The following is a 17,917-nucleotide window of genomic DNA, read 5'->3' as shown; positions in this document are numbered from 1 at the left end:
CCAGCCAAGGCGGATGATATCACAATTATAAAGTCGTGATTCATAAACATGTGTTCATGGCTCGCGACTTGGACTATAGGTACGAGTGCACTGTATAGAAGCGGTACGTACAGTACCACACACTGTGTGTACTGACTGACTCGGGATTGGTCGTGATCTTCAAGTACATATATACACAGACACAGACACGGTAACGAACCAACGCATCAACCATGTAGTCATGATATCTAGGATCTCATTCCATGCATGGTCATCAACCACTCGCCCACATTTAGACGAAGAAGCGTCTGGAAGGCGTCCGTGGCGCAGTACTCATTCCATTCTGGAGAGCTGATGGTTCTGCCGAAGGGTCGCGCAAAGATTGTGGCGTGGAGGTATCGATTTCCGGCTCTACAGCACCGCCGTCCGGCAGATCTGTTCGAGCCTCATCCGTGGGCCTTGCAGTTGCGTTTTCAATGCCCAATTCCGCGGTGGTCCCTTGGTCGGCTGTCCGGTGTGGATACGTTGCGTCTGACTCGGAAGGATGGTGAGGTTGAGGCGGCCTGAGATTGACCGGCTCGATTCGTGTATCTGAGATCGCTTCGGGCGTCGTCGTCTCGTCCTCGACCGTGGAAGTCGTGTCCTTCTCCTCTGACCGTTGCGCAGCATTGAGTTTCGCCCTCTCTCTAGCCTGCCTGATCAGGTCGTCGAAATTGCCCTTCTGAGCGCGGAGATGTGTGCCGCGATCAAAGTCCTTGGCCATGAAGCCCGTGTTTGTGGTCGGTCTTTCCAATTGACGGCCCAGGGTATCCTCCCATACCTTGAGTTCCCGTAGCAAATGGCGTTTACTGTCAGGGGTGGTGGAGTCGCAGTTCGCGTTCCACAGGTTCACCCACTCGGTGTGCCGTCGGCGCATGAGGTCCTTGGAGCCATGGTTAGGAATGCCGAGTTCCTTCAGCTTTTGCCGGAGCTTAGCATCGCTGAAGAGGGAATAATTGATGAATGGTAGCCGTTCGGTCTGCAGCGCGGGCTTTCGTTGAGAGTAGGCGATCGTGCCTGGTGGGGCGACTTGGCCCGGGCGACCGTTGGACGGGGCGGGAGAAGATGAGGAGGCACCGGTATCGATGGGTGTAGAGCTGTCGCCTTGTATGCACCGGTCGAGATGGGAGTTTATGAGTGCCTCTTTCACGCGCCGGCCGCAACAGGGACATTCGACTAGGCCTTCGTGGGACTGTGTGGTGCCATTGGCAGGAGCAAAATGTGGGCTTTGGATTTTGTCCTCTGGATCCTCAAACACACTCCCCTCTTCATCATCTTCGCTGTCACCAATGATGACTTCTTGTGCCGCCGCTGGGACGGGTGCATGTTGTTGGCTCTTCCGACTCTGACTCCGAGTACTTCGCCTACCCAGGCCGTTTGTTGTTGCGGGCGCCACATCCACCTTCCGCCTCTTGCTGGGTCTCTGCTCCTCTGCCCCATCTCGCTGCTGCTGCTGTTGCTGCTGCTGGGCTTCCTCGACGACGGTGGCAGCAGTGGCAAAGGTCAAGATACCTTTCCGAGCCGCCGTGAAATTCGCGACCAACTCCTCCACGGCCCAATTCCTCCGCAGTTTGATCTCCTGATCAGATTCCCTGCATGCGGGACATCGGCCTTCCTGCGACAGGTACCGTCGTATACACAGGCTGCAGAAAGTGTGCGAACAGCTCGTCATCATGGGCGTGGTGAAGAAGTCCTTGCAGACTTGACAGCGCAGGGACGAGTCAAGCGGGGCAAGGGCGGCGAGCGGCGTGGGAAGCCAGTCTGTGCTGTCGGTAAATTCATCTTGCTCGGGCATGGTGGTGTCGCAATTCGAGGGGGAAGAATGGAGGGCGGACGGCAACTGAACAAGGCGGCACACCTCATTGTCAATAAGGCTGTGACGACAATCAACCGACAATCGACAATGAGCTAGATTTCGCGCTAGCCGTTAGCGTGTTCAGCCGACGCGTTACGCGTTAATGGAGTTCACGGATAGTTGTGGCAGCCATGTGAACGGCTTTCGTCTATCAACTCGGGATTATGTGTCTGGATTTAGAATCTACCAATGAAGCAGCTTAAGTTGTATAAAAGGCTACAGTCTGCACTTCTACTCCAACGATAAAGCAGCTGCTACTCGAAAAGCCGGTTTAAACCCTTGGCCGATATCGACAAGTCCAGAGTCGGTCCCTCGCTGTAGTAACGGCCCAACGGATTCATTAAGACGGCAGTCATGGCCACCGGCACAGTGCAACGGGACGACTCCATAAGACATGCCTTCCTCCTCTTCGCTCGGCATTCGTGTCAAGCTGGGGGACTCGTCAGCCGTGCCTCTCCTGGTGCCTCAACTGACGGAGAGGAGATGACTGCTTACATGCTCACTGGGAAATGCTGACCGGCGTCTGCCGACGTATAAATCCAGTACCAAGCAGGGGTGATTTGGGGAGGATGGGTCCACCGCCCATTCCATGGCAGCAAAGCAAGCAAGAGGCTGCACTCTCAATGGCAACACGAAATCTAGGCAGGTCTGCAGTGCAGCTTTCTATGCGTGAAGGGTCGACTAGGGAACATCAGCAATCCTTATTGTTGCATCCCAGGTAGCCTCGGGCTACGGAAGGCGAGTACTGTGTAGGTATCAGCAACAGTCCTCAAGATGATGCCTCTCTACCTCATACACTGCAGCTAGACGGGTCTTTCCAGATTGTTGGCCCCAGACAGCAGCTCCTTGTCCTGTTGACGACCGTGGTGGGAGGGACCTAGATATCGGAAGGAGATCAAGTCCGGAAGATTTGACGCTATCAGATATCGGGATTGGGAACAGACTTCCGCCCGGTTTGGCAGAAATGTGCCAGCCGTCCATGGCAACTCCCTCCAGAGGATCACTCGTTGCTCATGCCCGGATCTCGATCTGATATGCCACGAGGTTGCCAAAGATGCTACTTTCAAGCTACGACCACTACCGATCTAACGATACCCTGCGTGTAGGTGTTGAGACCAAATCAGTGCGACTCTACAGACCACACTCTACAGACCACACTCTACAGACCACACTCTACAGACCACACTCTACAGACCACACTCTACTATCGGGTAGACTCTACGCAGACAACGCGCCGGCAATTTTTCGAGGCAGTAAACTCATACACACTTCAAGTCCATTCATTGCATTACTTCCAAAGGGAACATGAACGAGTTGCCACCCCTATCCCACAGTCTATCCTTGAATGCGCCTGTTAAACTTTGCACTAAAACTATATTAATGCCAGGTATAAGCAGTGACGTTCTCTTTAAAGCATTGGAACGTTGCTAACCTGTTTGCACCCTATGTTCCACGCGATTGAGAGTATCTCCTGTGCATTACTATATTGGCTGCATAGAGCGGCAGGGGACCACAACCCGTGTTTCATCAGACGACTTCAAGGACAGGCTGTAGTACGGAGTAGATTCATCACAAGTACTCCGTACAAATGAGCTCTGGCTGTGGCCTAGCTCTCCAGACCGATCCTTTCGTTCCAGGCCCTGCCTGTCCGCCCGCTCAGTGGTGTCAATACCTGGTATGTAGCATGTTGCGACCTTGCACACATCTTCTTGTCAGATATGACCAGTTGCCAGTCGTCAACGCTGTCGGTTTTTGACTCGGCATGCCTTGCATGTCTCGGTCGCATGGGGATCCTGCAGAATATGAGCCAGGGCAGAGCAGGGCAGGGCTTTTCTGCCATTCGAGATTTCCTCTAGCGACACCCGATCTCCGAGGGCTGCAGTTCTCAACGCCGTCGCCGTGAAACGGTTTATGAGGCGTTATGGCTGGCGTGAGCGGGTTTTAGAGACTGTCCCTCTGGAACCACGGCACCCTACTCCGTACGCTTTGTGTTGAACATAAAATCTCCGGGTCGGGTATGCCATGAATACGACGCCGCCGCCATGAATTCCAAGACGCCGCCATGCCGCGGTGATGCTGAGAGCCCGGGACTAAAATAGGGTTACTACAGTGTTCATTCAAAGTCATCGTCCTGCAAGAACTTGTCCGGTCGACCCAGTCGAGCTGGACTCAACGGAGTGAGAGGCTCTATTAGACTCACTCCGCCCGCTCCGGCGCCACCACCACCTCCTCCTCCCAAGAGACTGCTCCTCCTCCGGCCCCTGCTGTCGGTTTTCTCCAACGAGTTCATCTCCTCGACAGTTTCGTCCTCGACATCGACTGACGACTCGACCGGCCCTTCGAGCTCAAGTCGTCGCGTGGCACCACTGAATCCTCTTTTCCGCGCTTCGCCGAGCTTCATTCGCACGGCGAGGCGCAGTTGCTCGAGGTATTCCGCCAGATCGTGGAATTGTTTGTGCGACTCGCTGTGTCGGGTCTCGCCGTAGAGCTCTTGCGCCTCGTCAAGCTTCCCTGCGGCGATTTCTGCTCGACCCAGTTTCATCCACTCGTCTGCGGCCATGATACTCCACAGCGCTGCTTTCCGCTTGCGCGTGCCCCAGCTGGTATTACCGATGCCGATCCGGTCTGCGAGACAAGAAGCCACGCGCTCACTGACCAGGACATGACCGATGCTGCCGACCAGGCTCAACTCGAGACTCCTCGTGGCCCATTTGGCCGCCAGTTCGCTCGCCGCTCGTCCGCGCACCTTCAAAAGCTCTACCCCGAGCAAGATGGCGCGCAATGCCAAATGTGGAGCATTACACCGGGCCAAGTACGAATAGCTCGCTGTTTCCAGCATGGTGTCGAAATTCTCGACCTTGAACTTGGAACTGCCACTGTTGGTCAGTGGGTTCAATAGTGTAGCGATGCAGCACATTTCGTTCGCTCCAGCCAAGTGCTTCCATGCCTTGTCATTCGAGTAGTCTCCACGGAGTATCTCGTAGGTCGAGGCTGCCAGTTTGTAATCGCGTAGCATAAATGCATAGTCAGCTAGCTTCCGCAACAGGCTCTCCGGAGCGTCGTATCGGTATGTTCCTTGCAGGCTGTCATAATTGCCGCTGGTACTGACATTCGACGTGGAAGATGAGCTTCGAGACGAGCCACCAATGCTTGTCCATCGCTTCGACAGCGACATGAATCGGCCGGAAATCCCGCGGCGTCTCGCGGCAATCTGCTCGTTCCACAAAGCGATTCTTTGCTCCATGTGGTAGATGACAGATTGGGCGATGAGCTCGCGCACAAATCCCCGCAGCGCCGTAGTGTCCGAAGAGAAGATGTACGGTGATGTGGACGTGTCCAGGTCGATGAGGTCTGCCGTGTCGTCCAATAGGGCGAGCTGCTCATCCGCCGAAAGCCATTCACTGGTAGGAAGTTCTTCAGCGTCGTCGTCGGACTGCGTGCACGAGGCCGACCTCAGCCGGAGAAGGTGGCAGTGGAGGCCAAAATGGCGCTTCATCTGGTCGAAGAGGGCGGAAGACTTGGCGAAGTCATCTCGGTCTTCGTCGTGCACGAGGACATAGTATCTCAGATATTCCGGATTCGCGTAAGCAGGCAACGCTCGTGACCCCGATGCTGACTGCTGATAAAGAGTGCGGAGGGTCTCGATCGGCTGGTTCGTGGCTGAACTGATGGCGATGACAGCCCCGACCGGATGTCGAAACGACTCGTGCGCGCTCATGGATTGGGAGCACAAGAGTCGGCCCAGGAACAGCCGGTAAAAGGGCGACGCCTCACCCCGTCCTGGCACGTCTTCTGCCTCGTTGAAGCCTTCACCCACATAGTGTTCCATCAACTCCTCCACCTTCTCTGTGGCGTCGGACTCTGTCTGTGAGGATGCGCCATCTGTGGCCAGCTTGCCGAGGTCCGCGAAATGGACGCCGAAGTCTTCCCACGCTCGACTTGCGCCTGTACTGTCTCGCACCACGACCTTGCCGTTGATCCTATCGCCGAAAGGCCGGACCAGGCCCAAGAAACCTTTCTTCACACCCTTCCGGGTCGCGAGTTCGTCGACTTCTGGGGAAGCGTAGATTGCGACCGTGGGTGAAAAGGCCCGCACAATGAGCGATCTCGTGTCGTCATATGTCTCTGACGGATTCCCCAGTGGACTATGCGTTTGCGAACGTCCGAACCGTGAGAATGATAACGACAGTCTCCCGTTGGGAGAACTGGAGCGGGATAGCGCTCCGGAAAGAGTGCTCGTCCGAGAGCCTAAGGCGGGCGGACTCGATGTGCGGAGAGGGAGACTCGTGGTGGAAGTCTCGGGTGATTCATTTCTCGCGGGTGATCTTGACTTGGGCACCTCGAGGGTCGGTATCGACGTAGAGGACAGGTGATTTGGCGACTGAAGAGGGTCTCCATCACTCAACGAAGAGGTCATGGACAACGCTGGATATAGGTCGGCGGTAGGGAGTCCTCCGGGGTGGCATGAGGTGTCGATTGGTTGGGATCGTAGGGCAGGGCTATTGACACATCAAGGCGCGATCATGCTGGCTTCTCTGGCAGTGTATGTCTAGGTGCGTCCTCAAAGAATCCGCCGGCGCTGGGCGTTGCACAAAGCACGGAGAGATGATGGAGTCGGCATAATTGCGGCAGGCCAATTTGCGCATATGTATGAATGGTTCTCCGTGCTCCGTTGAGCGGGGCACATAGGCCATGACGCAATTGAGCTGGCAGTCCTGATGGTTCCACCAGCTGCCACAAGCCGAAATCATTCATCCATGCTGCACGCCTTGATATGGCCGACTCTCTTTACGCCCTGGCCTATCAATAATCTTAGCTGCCGATGACTGTTCGGTCGCGCTCCACCAAGAACTCCAGAACTTACACCACAACCTGGGAAGGGGTCGTTGTTACGCCGCGCCTACCTTGAGCGTCGCACCAATCGTAGGGTGTAATTCTATAAATTTGTCTCATCCGTGCCACGAACAGAGAGACCGATATTAATCTAACCATATCACGAGAGCCCAGGCTGAACGAGGAGCACGTCCCTGCAAACCCTTCAGCCTCCGTGTAAGTTATCGACTCGATACCGTTTCCGCCTACAATCTGCCTGTTGTACCAGTCTCGGGCTTGAAATGGACCTCCGACAGCACTACCTCGACTACATCTCCGCCATCAACGACGGATGCAAACCCGGCGCTCTAGATCCGTTTGTCCATGAGGGCGTGGTCCACAACGACTCCCCGCCACTGTCTGTGGCTGATTATGCCAAGAACATCACCGACGCTCAGGCGTCATTCTCGGATTTGAGCTTCAATATCGAGAGGATTGTCGTGGAGCCCGACGGGGACCAGGAAGGGTTCGGCCACCTCGCAGTTCGGATCAGCCTGGCGTTCCGACCGACCCCGGGGCAGGAGGAGACATTCTATGAGCATGTCTTCTATCGCCTTGAGGCTGGCAAAATCAGACGCGTGTGGAGTATGTTGGATGGGGCTGGGCTGAAGTGGGCTGAAGAAAGGGCAAGCGCAGGGAACTAGGGGCGTGGCTCTGGGTATCAGGAGTCGGGAGGAGAGCTTCAAGCTTGTCCTTGGTCCGAAAGAAGTCACGTTATATGTATTCTGCATTCGCGGCTCTATGGTCTTTGATTTGTGGTGAAAGGACTGTTCGGCCTCCGCTTTCGCTTGGTATAGTCACGGCCTTCCTGGTAGCTTATCGTGAGCGTGAAATTCACAGTCTCGAAGCTACCCGATCTTGTTTGACGGCACCGGATTGGTCTGGCGCTCTAGGTGCCTACCTTCAGCGCTCGTCTTTCACAAGGCTGTGAAGGAAAAGTACCTTACGATTTTCGGTGCATGACCGTAGCAGAAGCCTGAATGACATCTGTTAGCCATGACATACCACACGCTTGGATATATCTCTCGTATCTCAGCACGACACCAGACAGCACGCCTTTGCGCGGCAGGCCAGCTTCACAGATCAACAGAACTCAAGTGACTCACCTGGTGGTTCGGAAAGATTAACGAGTCCGCGAGGACCACGTTTTCCCTCCTTCCAGCGGCAAACACGACCACCTCGGCAATGTCATCTGGCGTCAAGGGCTCGACTCCCTTGTAGACGGCGTCCGCCTTGGACTTGTCCCCGTAGAAGCGGACGACGGAGAACTCCTACCAAAGATGTCAGTCATCCGCCTGCATGAGATACAACACATGCATTCGGGAAGAGTGCGGTTCGACTGTTGGAGTCGGGGGACGACCATGGACCTACCGTCTCAACCTGGCCCGGATCAACCTCGATTATCCTGATCCTCGAGGCGATATACTCCCGCCTCAAGCTGTCCGTGAACGTCCTGACAGCGGCCTTGGTGGCACAGTAAATACTTCCTCCAGGGTACCCTTCACGTCCTGCAATGCTGCCAATCATAATGATGTCGCCCCGCCCACCAACATCCTCGCCATTGTCACCTTTCTTGGCCTTCATGATCGGCAAAATAGCCTGAGTCATGTTGATCAGCCCGGTGACATTGGTGGCAAACATGATCTCCATGTCCTCCGCCTTGATGTCGGGTGCTTTATCCACACCCTTGACCAGCCCGGCATTGTTCACCAGGACGTCGATGTCCCTCCACTCCTCGGGCAGGTTAGGCACGAAGTCGGCGACTTCCCGGGGGTTCGAAATGTCCAGTTTCACAGGCAGCACTTTTACTCCGTCGCCGACCTCTTTCTGTATATCAGATGCGACTTGTTTTAACGTGTCAATCCGCCGCGCCGTGAGGATGATCTTGAGGTTCTGCGGCGACGTGCGGGCGAACTCTTGGGCGATGGAGCGGCCAATGCCAGAGGAGGCGCCGGTCACGAGGATGGTCTTGCCGGAGAGGCGCTTGCCCATCGCATTGAGAGAGGACATCTTGCGGATCGTTCTCCAGATATGTTGGTTGCTTCGGCGTGAAAGGGAGAGTGGGAGGAAAGGGTGCGGGGAAGTCGTCAAAGGGACCCGAACGGTGGCAGCGGCGAGGACACTGCGTGGGAGTCTCGGGAGGATCGAAGAAAGAGAGGGCGGCATGTACGGAAGGCACAAGAGAATAAGAAAGGAGATCAGGATGTGGACACCGTCACAATATGAGTAAAGAGGTTGTGAGACTCAGGTTTCGTTGGAGACTCGGTCGGCTAAATGGCGAGCAACGGCCGTGGACGGTGCAACAGCCGAAAAGCTGCGGTGAAGCTGCCGTCAGGCCAGGCGGCGGTCATCGAAGAGGCGAAGCCGACGGCGTCGAAAGCCTTGATATGCTTGCTTCCTACAATACCACTATTGCGCGACTTGTCCTCATGACGAAGCAGCCACCCACTCTATATCCAATTCCACGGCCACGGAAAACGGTCATTCCACGTATATGTTCTCAGCATGTCTCCTTTATAGCCACTGCTGAGGTCTCCCAGCTGGAAAGCGCACGAGATCTCTCGGGAGGAAATCAAACGCACACTTGCGAGACATGACATAGGCTCATAGCTTCCATAGCTCCTCATAGCTGCCCATAGCTCCTCGTAGCTCCCTTCAGATAACTTTCTTCGTAACGCCGGATGCTTCCCTTCCTGAACCTCGAGACGGACGCCAAGTAGATAGGGCTCATCCAAAGTACGTGAGCGCCGGCATCTGGGACGCGACGAACCCGGGTCATACGCATTGCTCGTGCGTTATTAGCTCCTTGCACGTTCTCAGTACCGAGAAACTTCTGTTCCGGACAAAAGCACCCAGCCATCGTCTCACAGGAATCCTGACTCAGATAGAAGTCTCGTAATTTTCTCCTCTTCTCGCTCCCGTGGTTCGATCTTGAGACTTTGTGCGAACATGTCGTCGTCCGACGTGCCCGCATTCCTCATGTTTTCTGCAATCCACTCCTGCAGTTCCGGTACCGGGTTGAGCGCGTAGGGCACGTTCTGATACTGCTGGATGTCCCGAATGACTTCGGCGGTTTTGGTTCGTTTGGCGAAGTTGATCAAATTCGTACCCTTGATGTGTGATGGGATACCGTCCTCGATAAAAGTCAAATCCGTCAGATAGACGCCCAAGAAGGGAATGCACGGAGGAGTCGCCACTCGCAGTGTTTCTCGATATTGGAGAAAGTTCTTCCCCGATGCTATCAAGTTGCGCATCCCTTCGAGCATGGCATTTGTCTTCGGGTTGACGGCCTGCCACGTTCGACCCAGGCGGACGATATGAGAGGTGCCGAGCGCCGAGATGATAGCGGTCACCGAAGAAAAGTTGTTCAACCCGCGACATTGCTGTCTGTGTCAGTTTTCGAGCGAGGCATCCAGAAACGATCAAACTCACCTCGGCGATCTGCACAAAATGCTTGATGATAACCACTCTCTTCTTAACCTCAGTCTGTGACAGAATCATGGCCGAAACCCAATGCGTCAGCTTGTTAGAGTGGTAGATGAGAGCCTTCACATTCGGGGCCGTGTCACTGGTGTCCGAGTTGCCCTTCCTCTCCCACGTCTTCGCCAGACATTCAACAGGTTTGATCTTGCCATATAGCTTCGACTCCATGATGGTCAGCTGTCTCGCGAACTCCTTGGCGTCAATGTCAAGGAATTTCAGCTTCTTCATGTTCTTGGGCAGAATAGGCGGCGGCGCGGAGTTTGTCAACGTCAAGACGAGCTTCTTGGACAATGCCTCTCCTCCTTTCAGTCGCTGTTCGGCGGTGGCCGTCAATGCCTTCGCCAACGGAATCTTCGTCGTTGTGTAGGTGCTCTTTGCAAATGCGAGCATTCTTTCAAGCAACGCCTGACTTTGAGCATCGTCGTGCTCCATCCAGTACTGCTCCAGCCAGGTTTTCATGATGTTCAGCACTCGGAATCTGGCGGGTTTTTGTTTGTGCTCTTCCCAGATGGAATGCTCGTCGCGCGTGAGGCCCGCAGGCGGCTGGAGGTTGAAGCGTCTTACCAGAAGCTCGAATAGCTCTGCAGCGGTTGTAAAAGAACGATAAGTGAGCAAGAAGGTAGTTGTAAAAGTCGTATCTGGCCGGTCATGGCGGGTAAGTTGCTCGACAAGCCCAGTAAGCGTCCCGCTCTTGACTTGAGGAGGATCGTTCTTGGTGTCATAAGTGATTTCGCCTGCATGGTCAAGTTGCAGATACCATGGCACTTCTTCCGCAGGGAAGCTCGGGTCAATATTCGTCTTCAGCTGACTCAGGTTTGGCGGTATCTGCCCAAAGAATTGTCTCGCCTTGTCCTTTGTCCCCGGGCGACGCATTTTATCTGCTGGATCTTCGCCGAGAGTGTATGACTTCGACTGACCTAGGTCTCCCAACGCTGGCCGTAGGTTGGCTCCATGCCTGGAGTCGGCTCGAAGATGGTGTGTTTGATATGTTTCGCCCCCATCTGTCACGCGTTTCTCCCGCTTGTCGGTCGGCACTGATGGGTTGAGAGTGGTTGCAGGAAGCAAGAGCTCGAGTGCGTATCCCAAATTGGACACGTGAGTATCCAGCTGTTTGCAAGCCATCCGGACGTTATTGATTCGAGTATCCAAAGACTCGCCACGCACTTCTGCCCACTCGTCTGGAAGCGGCATGGTAACAGCCTGGCATGTTGCCACCAATTCGCCGATTGAGTCGTAAGCTCTCTGCTTCTGAGAACCAAAGTCGACCAATGACGGTTTTTGAAACACATTTCCCAGCGCAGATAGATCGATAGACTCGACGTTACTGATCCAGGGTCGGAACTGTTCCAATATCGCGCCAGCAGCTTGGCACAAGGCGTCTCCGATCGCGGATTGCCGCGCGGGCGTCACAATCTTCTCGTTCAGGACCAGGTTCTCTTCCAGACGACGGATTGCAGCCGACAGGTTCTTCTTGGCTTCTTCGATACGACGCAGGAGATTTGCATCGAGCGGTTCTGAAGGGCGAGACAGCGACTCATCGCTGGAGTCCATGAACGAAACCTCGTCCAACTTTGTCTGGTTGTCGATGTTGTTGTCCCGCCAATGTCCGCCGACGGTGCTGCCCAAGATGAAGCCGGGCACCAATCGCGGTATTTCTTCTCCTCTCTGCTGCCTTGCAACCTCGACGTAGCCGTACACGCCATTCATCACCCCCTCGGCCTCTTGTAGACATTTCGTCAGCGCATCCGGGCCCGCCCATTCGGCGGCGGCAATGTGGGAGGACAGGACGAGTTTTGAGAATTTTGACATCATCTCTCGGAAATGAGGGTAGAGCGCCTTGTTCGACGAGATGATGGAGGGATTGCCCGAGTGGTTGTCTGTTGTGCCTGATCCTGCGGCAAGCAACATGCGCAGATGGTCGGAAATGTCCTCTGCTCTTCGCACGTACTCGGCTCGTGCATGTGTCCGAATCGCATGCCGGTATGCCTCGATGGCGGTTTGCATGTTGTCCACCAAGCTGTTCCACGTTACGGAAGCGGCCCCGGCGTCTTCCAGGAAAAACCGTGGCGTCGGTGATTTTGACAATCGGGGCGGCACTCCGGCAATAAAGGAAGTGTCGGTCGGCCGCAGGGGAGGGATTGCCATGGAGATGCTTGCCTGTCCGAATGTGGATGTGAGAGAATTGACTGATTGATTGCCCGGCTGCCTGACAGCCGTGCCGCTGATGGAATCCATGGAAGTGGAGGTTGAGATGCTGCCAAAGGTCGTCGAACCGGACCCTTTCTTGTGTGAAGAAATAAATGATTGCTCGCCGTCGGCCTCTGACGCAGACCCATCATAGTCCTCCTCGTTGCCGAACCCTCCAGCCATCATCTCTGGAGGCGGTCTAGTCTGCTCAGGCACATGAAAATGATTGCGATCACGCGGCCCTGTCTCATCGGCACTGGAGGGTGTCTCTAAGGGCAATTCCATGGTGCTGACACCAGTCAAGGTGTTGAAATAGAAAAGTCTGCCGTCCGGAGTCGCCTGAGGGACCCAGAACGCAGCCTCCTCCTGGCTCTGGCTATGTCCTCCCTCGATCGGCAGATCCGAATCCTCATCTTGAGTGTGCACGTCCGAGTCTTCCTCCTCTTCGTCATAGTCCTCCTCGGTCCCTGAACCAGTCTCACTTCCGTCCGGGCCGGCGAGACCTGCCTCGCTCAGCTCGTCCATACTGGTGATCTCTACGGTATAGTTGCTCGGGAACCAGCCCCGGACATCGTTGATCACTCCATCCCACCAGCCACTCTCCAACTGCGTCAATACCTGGATGATGTCGCCTTGTCGGAAGCTCAAGCTTGTGTGGTCGTCGGCTTCGTAGTTGTACAAGGCGCGGACGAAGATGGGTGGGGGAGGCGGAGGGACGTCGGTGCTGGCCACATAGCTGCTCATGGCGGCCTGTTGGGCACGCCGGCGCGGCGAGAGGCTGCTCATGCCACCGTGATGGAGGTTGGAAGACATGGGGCGCGACGGTCGGCTCGGCTCTGTGTACTGAAAGGCGGCGGCAAGGACAGAGCCTGATTTGGCTGAGGGCCCTTGCAACGACGGATCTTGTGCTACCCGGCGCGAGGTGGACATGTCACCGTCTTTGGCCGATGCTGGAGCGGGCACTGAAGGACGAGATGTTGCCTGTCAAAGCGCAGCAGGGCAGACAGGCTCCGCATATTCGAGCGCTGCGACACGGATGGGCGATGCGGTGGCGGACCAAGAGAGGGTCATCGACGCGGAACGCACAAGCAAAGGTCAGCGGTAGGTTACAATACTGGAAGCTCGGCACGTCGTCTGGCTCGCGGTGGAAGGGCAGGTATGCGATTCTCAAGTGTGAAAGACGGCGGTTTGCGGTCTGTAGCACAAGTACTGCGCTTTTGATCTATCCCGTCTGTGGATTGTGAGAGGAAAGGGAGTGGAGAGACTGGTCGACATGGGCGCCCGATTGGAGGCCCGCAAGCCTTGAGAGGGGCACAATCCCCAGCACCATCAGAAGCGTTCCCAAAACTGCCAGGGCCATAGGCTGACCGGACAGGCCTCGCTAGCGGCTATCTGCACGCAGTTGTTGGTGGACACAAGCGAATGTCTGGTGAGCGTGGGATGGATGAAACGCATATCAGCACGTTGGATGACCGAAGGCTGCGAGGACGTCTCTCTCGGCCGTCCTATTTTCTACGAGCACAGCAAGGACAGATACCTAAACACGGGAACATGACGAGATGCCCCAGATGCAGTGCTATGTATTGCACAAGGGCCACGACGGGCTTTTGCTGGCTCGCCTGTGCCGCCTCGGGGGCTGCTGTGTGACATTCGGAGCACCCAGTCCCTCAGCTTACTTTAGCTCTAGGCGAGCCCGTAACCTCACCCCGGGCATCAGCATCACACCACCGAGGCCACCAAGGAGGCCCGGGACTGCCCTGCCCTTCTGCTCGAGGTCGGCTTTGGTGCTCGTCACTACCCCTCATTCCAGGTATTTCACAAGACACGGGCCAAGAGGGCTGGAAGACAACGGCGCGGAGCACGTCTTGGTCGCGGTTTCAGGGTCAACAAAGACGACGCGTTCGCCTGAGCTACTCCCAATCTAACAGCGGTGTACTCTGGATGTGTATCTCGGGGCAGAGTCGTGCGCCGTGTCTCGGAATTGACTTCGCCTAGTCAAGCCATGACATGATTCAAGAGGACGGGAGACATGCCTTTGTCCGTGTTCGAGCTCTTGACCACCTCTTGATGTACGGGGTACACTCGTGCTGAACTGGGGCATTGCTCGTGTGCTACTGATAAGACTAAACGAGCATATTCGTACGTCTACACGAGGCCTTTCACGGGGAACAAGAAGCATTCGGACGGGCAGCTGCCGCATGCAAACTCGTCTTACTGTAGCAAAGGATGGTGTAAAGATTATCACCTACACAGTACGAATAACGTCGAGCCCATCCAGGGCGTCGCCCGCAACATCTCCTTGCCGGTCACTCTCCTAGGAATATCTGAGACGTTCTGTTTTCGGCGTAGAATTCCCGCAGTGTTCAGTACACGGTATGTACTCCGTAGTTGTGGCTTGGACGGCCAGTCGCCTATGTCCGAGAACACACGCATTACTCAGGACCACTGTACATACGCCTGGGTGACATACACGCTCGAGACCAACCAGTGAGTTTACGTTAGGCCACCAGATCGACGAGAATGCAACCTCCACCAAGATTCTCTCCGCAGTCGGTGTCGATATCCGTCGTTGCTTCATCTCAGCCGCCATCTGTGAGATTGCAGCCTAAGCCAAGCACCACGCTGATCAATTGTAAATGTGACAAACCATACACCTGTTTGCCACAGGTTCTTTGTTTCTGGCGCCAGAGGACAGCATAAGATAGATAAATTGGTTGCGAAGGCAGCCAGTCACTCGGGGCGGGGCACCAGCCGATACTCTGAGCTTCTGCACGCCTTCAGGATGACTCCAGTCCCTGTCCATGTAGGAATCATTGGTGCCGGCATGGGAGGACTTGCTGCGGCCATTGCGCTGCGTCGAGGCGGCGCCAACGTCACCATTCTCGAAAGCGCCACTGAACTAGGTGAGAAAGGGGCAGGCATTCAGATCTTCTCGAACATATCGAAATACCTCATCCGATGGGGCGTCGACGAGATCATCGGCGACAACTTGGTCCAAGTGGATGAGGTACGGACATGGGGAGTCGACGGAGAGGTCGTCACCAGAGTCGATCCCAAGCGAGTTCACAAAATTGCCGGTTTCCCACACTTGATTGCTCGGCGAGATCATCTGCATGCTGGTTTCACCGAGTCTGCCCGTCGCCATGGTGTTGACATCGTCGTGGGAGCGCGAGTGGAAGAGCTCGAGTACGCGGAAAGGTCAGCAACGGTTACCACAGCCTGTGGTGCTTCTTACACATTTGATCTGGTGGTCGGCTGCGATGGCATCAAATCGACCATCCGACAACGCCTCTTCCCAGACGTCAAGCCACAAGCGCCGTCAAAAGTCGCCGCGTACAGGGGCGTCCTCACCTACGACGAGATCAGAGCTAAAGCTCCAGAAGCCGCGTCTGTGCTTACCAACACCATGGATATGTGGACGGGTCCGAACGGCTACATCATGACCTACCCGCTCTCGGGTGGCAAGGAGCTCAATGTTGTCACATCCTTTTGCAAAGACTACTACGTGGAGAAGACGGAGGAAGTCGACATTGATGAGTTTAGGGGATACTACAAGGACTACAGCCCCGCCATTCAATCCATCATCAGACTGGTCAATTACACGCAACGGTGGCCTCTCCTGATCATGCCCTTCATGGAACGGTGGTCGAACGAGTTCCGCAACGTCGTTCTGTTGGGAGATGCCGCCCACTGCATGCAGAATCACGTCGGTCAAGGCGCAGCGACAGCTATTGAAGACGGGGTCTTTCTGGGCCGCGCCGTCAGTGAAGTGGTCCGCGGCACGATCACAATACCGGAAGCCGTATCCATTTACGAGCAGAAAAGAATCCCCCGCGCGTGGACAAAGCAACAAGTCTCGTTCGTGTCGGGCGAGTTGAATATGTGCTCTGACCCAGAAGATCTCCGGAAGCGGAACTCATCGTCGCTTCCGGAAGTCCAGGATCTCAAGGAAGACGAGGCCAGGCGCAGCTTCCCACCACTGCCGCCCGAGTATCGCTCCTGGCAGATGTTCGACTCCCCAGACAGTGTCCCAGGCATCTTCTACTATGACGCGGAAGGCGACGCTGACAACGCAGTGTGCGAATTCCTGCAAACAAGGGATCGAGAAAACGGCGCTGTAGATGGTCTAACTATGGTGAGTCGGGCTTTGAGAAGAAAATGGTGGGCTTCTCTGGACTTCAACGGGGTTGTTGCAGTATAACATCGGCGTCAAGCTCCTAGGCACCGGACGGTCGATCTCACGAACGCCCTCGAGTCGTGGCAGTCGGTGGTGCTGGCTTCTGGCGCTCTCAGCAACGGAAAACTGAAGTGTTTTATGAATACGCCTTGTCGAAGCATGCATCTTGAGTCTTGGACTGGTCTACGACAAAGGTTCTGAGCGCTGAACGCATGGAAGCTTCACAGCCTGCAGCGCCTCCATCCGTGATTTAATACCCTTTCGATGCATTCCATACGGACAGGGATCTTTGGTCCTGCACCAGAAGCGCCAATCAAACCCAACCACTGCCGTAGACGTCGTCTGGCTGACCACAACTATCTTGCGCTCCATGGCGTATTGATATATCTGTCGCAGGGCCTCTCGGAATCAAAATCTGACAGCAAACACCTTTCAAATGCGCCACATATCAATGGTCGTCCTCAAGGATCTGCGGCTTCGGGAGCACAATTCAGTCCCGTGCGGGCTATAACATCAATCCAGCAGACACACAAAATGAGACATCAAGCTGTTTCCAACACACTCCTTTGGATCTCTCTCAGCGCTCAATCCGGCTGCTCGAAGTGTCGCCGGATCTTTCTCCTCAGGGGAGGATTCAATGTCACTTAAAGCACTCTACCACGAGCTCTGGTTACCAATATTTATCTCTCCTTTCGCTGGGGACCGGCCGATAAGGATCAGCCTCGCCATGTCATCGAAACCAACGGAGCGCTATTCAACGCCCTCTCCAATCTCCGGGCCTTTCTGGAAGCGTAGGCTGCAAACGACGGCTTCGTCCAGATCTCCACAGATATGGATCGATGCTCTCCGTATCGATCAAGCGGATATACTAGAGCGCAAGTAAGTTGTCCTTCTCGGTGCCTAGCCGTTCTTACCCCAGAGGTCAAACTTGGACTCCAGCCTCGTCATGTCGCTGACACCTATCCCAAGCCATCAAGTCCGGAACACGGCCGTGATCTATAGCTAAGCTCAGCGAGTCATTGTCTGGCTCGGCACTGGAGACGAAGGCCAGAAGAAGGCTCTCGAACAATTAGGCAGCCACTCTCCCAGCGTACAGGCACCAGGAGAATTGGAATCCCTACTTGCTCTCTGTGAAAATGATTACTGGGACCGCATTTGGATTGTACAAGAAGTGATACTGGCGAAGAAGCTTCTGTTGAAGTACGACAATCAGAAAATCCCTTGGAGTAGCTGGCTTATCCTCCATCGCAAACAGCCTTATCTCCGCGTGGTGGAGGATGTATTACAGCAATGCGACGAGGCTGTCAAGGAGTGATTCAACCGGT

At 55.2% G+C, this 17,917-nt stretch overlaps 7 protein-coding genes across 7 annotated transcripts; 3 read left to right on the top strand and 4 right to left on the bottom strand.

The window, feature by feature from the left end:
- Nucleotides 1-271: 271 nt before the first annotated feature.
- Nucleotides 272-1,813, bottom strand: G647_08024 (DNA repair protein rad18; the record flags this gene model as incomplete). Its single annotated transcript, XM_008732336.1, has 1 exon — nt 272-1,813. The coding sequence occupies one exon, from the start codon at nt 1,811-1,813 to the stop codon at nt 272-274; it is 1,542 nt and encodes a 513-aa protein (XP_008730558.1).
- A 2,173-nt stretch (nt 1,814-3,986) lies between these two features.
- On the bottom strand, nt 3,987-6,290 carry G647_08023 (uncharacterized protein; the record flags this gene model as incomplete). The annotated part of the gene is made up of 1 exon (XM_008732335.1): nt 3,987-6,290. One exon carries the CDS (start codon nt 6,288-6,290, stop codon nt 3,987-3,989), a length of 2,304 nt encoding a protein of 767 aa, XP_008730557.1.
- Nucleotides 6,291-6,987: 697 nt separating this feature from the next.
- Nucleotides 6,988-7,389, top strand: G647_08022 (uncharacterized protein; the record flags this gene model as incomplete). Its single annotated transcript, XM_008732334.1, has 1 exon — nt 6,988-7,389. One exon carries the CDS (start codon nt 6,988-6,990, stop codon nt 7,387-7,389), a length of 402 nt encoding a protein of 133 aa, XP_008730556.1.
- A 432-nt stretch (nt 7,390-7,821) lies between these two features.
- On the bottom strand, nt 7,822-8,755 carry G647_08021 (uncharacterized protein; the record flags this gene model as incomplete). Its single annotated transcript, XM_008732333.1, has 2 exons — nt 7,822-8,016; nt 8,117-8,755. The coding sequence occupies 2 exons, from the start codon at nt 8,753-8,755 to the stop codon at nt 7,822-7,824; spliced, it is 834 nt and encodes a 277-aa protein (XP_008730555.1).
- An 854-nt stretch (nt 8,756-9,609) lies between these two features.
- G647_08020 (uncharacterized protein) lies at nt 9,610-13,159 on the bottom strand (the record flags this gene model as incomplete). Its single annotated transcript, XM_008732332.1, has 2 exons — nt 9,610-10,128; nt 10,178-13,159. The coding sequence occupies 2 exons, from the start codon at nt 13,157-13,159 to the stop codon at nt 9,610-9,612; spliced, it is 3,501 nt and encodes a 1,166-aa protein (XP_008730554.1).
- Nucleotides 13,160-15,197: 2,038 nt separating this feature from the next.
- G647_08019 (uncharacterized protein) lies at nt 15,198-16,616 on the top strand (the record flags this gene model as incomplete). Its single annotated transcript, XM_008732331.1, has 1 exon — nt 15,198-16,616. One exon carries the CDS (start codon nt 15,198-15,200, stop codon nt 16,614-16,616), a length of 1,419 nt encoding a protein of 472 aa, XP_008730553.1.
- An 807-nt stretch (nt 16,617-17,423) lies between these two features.
- On the top strand, nt 17,424-17,907 carry G647_08018 (uncharacterized protein; the record flags this gene model as incomplete). The annotated part of the gene is made up of 2 exons (XM_008732330.1): nt 17,424-17,471; nt 17,605-17,907. 2 exons carry the CDS (start codon nt 17,424-17,426, stop codon nt 17,905-17,907), a joined length of 351 nt encoding a protein of 116 aa, XP_008730552.1.
- Nucleotides 17,908-17,917: the final 10 nt, after the last annotated feature.

The sequence above is a fragment of the Cladophialophora carrionii genome, assembly GCF_000365165.1.
Source record: "Cladophialophora carrionii CBS 160.54 unplaced genomic scaffold supercont1.6, whole genome shotgun sequence".
NCBI classification, from domain to species: Eukaryota; Fungi; Ascomycota; class Eurotiomycetes; order Chaetothyriales; family Herpotrichiellaceae; genus Cladophialophora; species Cladophialophora carrionii.
This window is presented reverse-complemented; position numbering and strand designations above follow the sequence as displayed.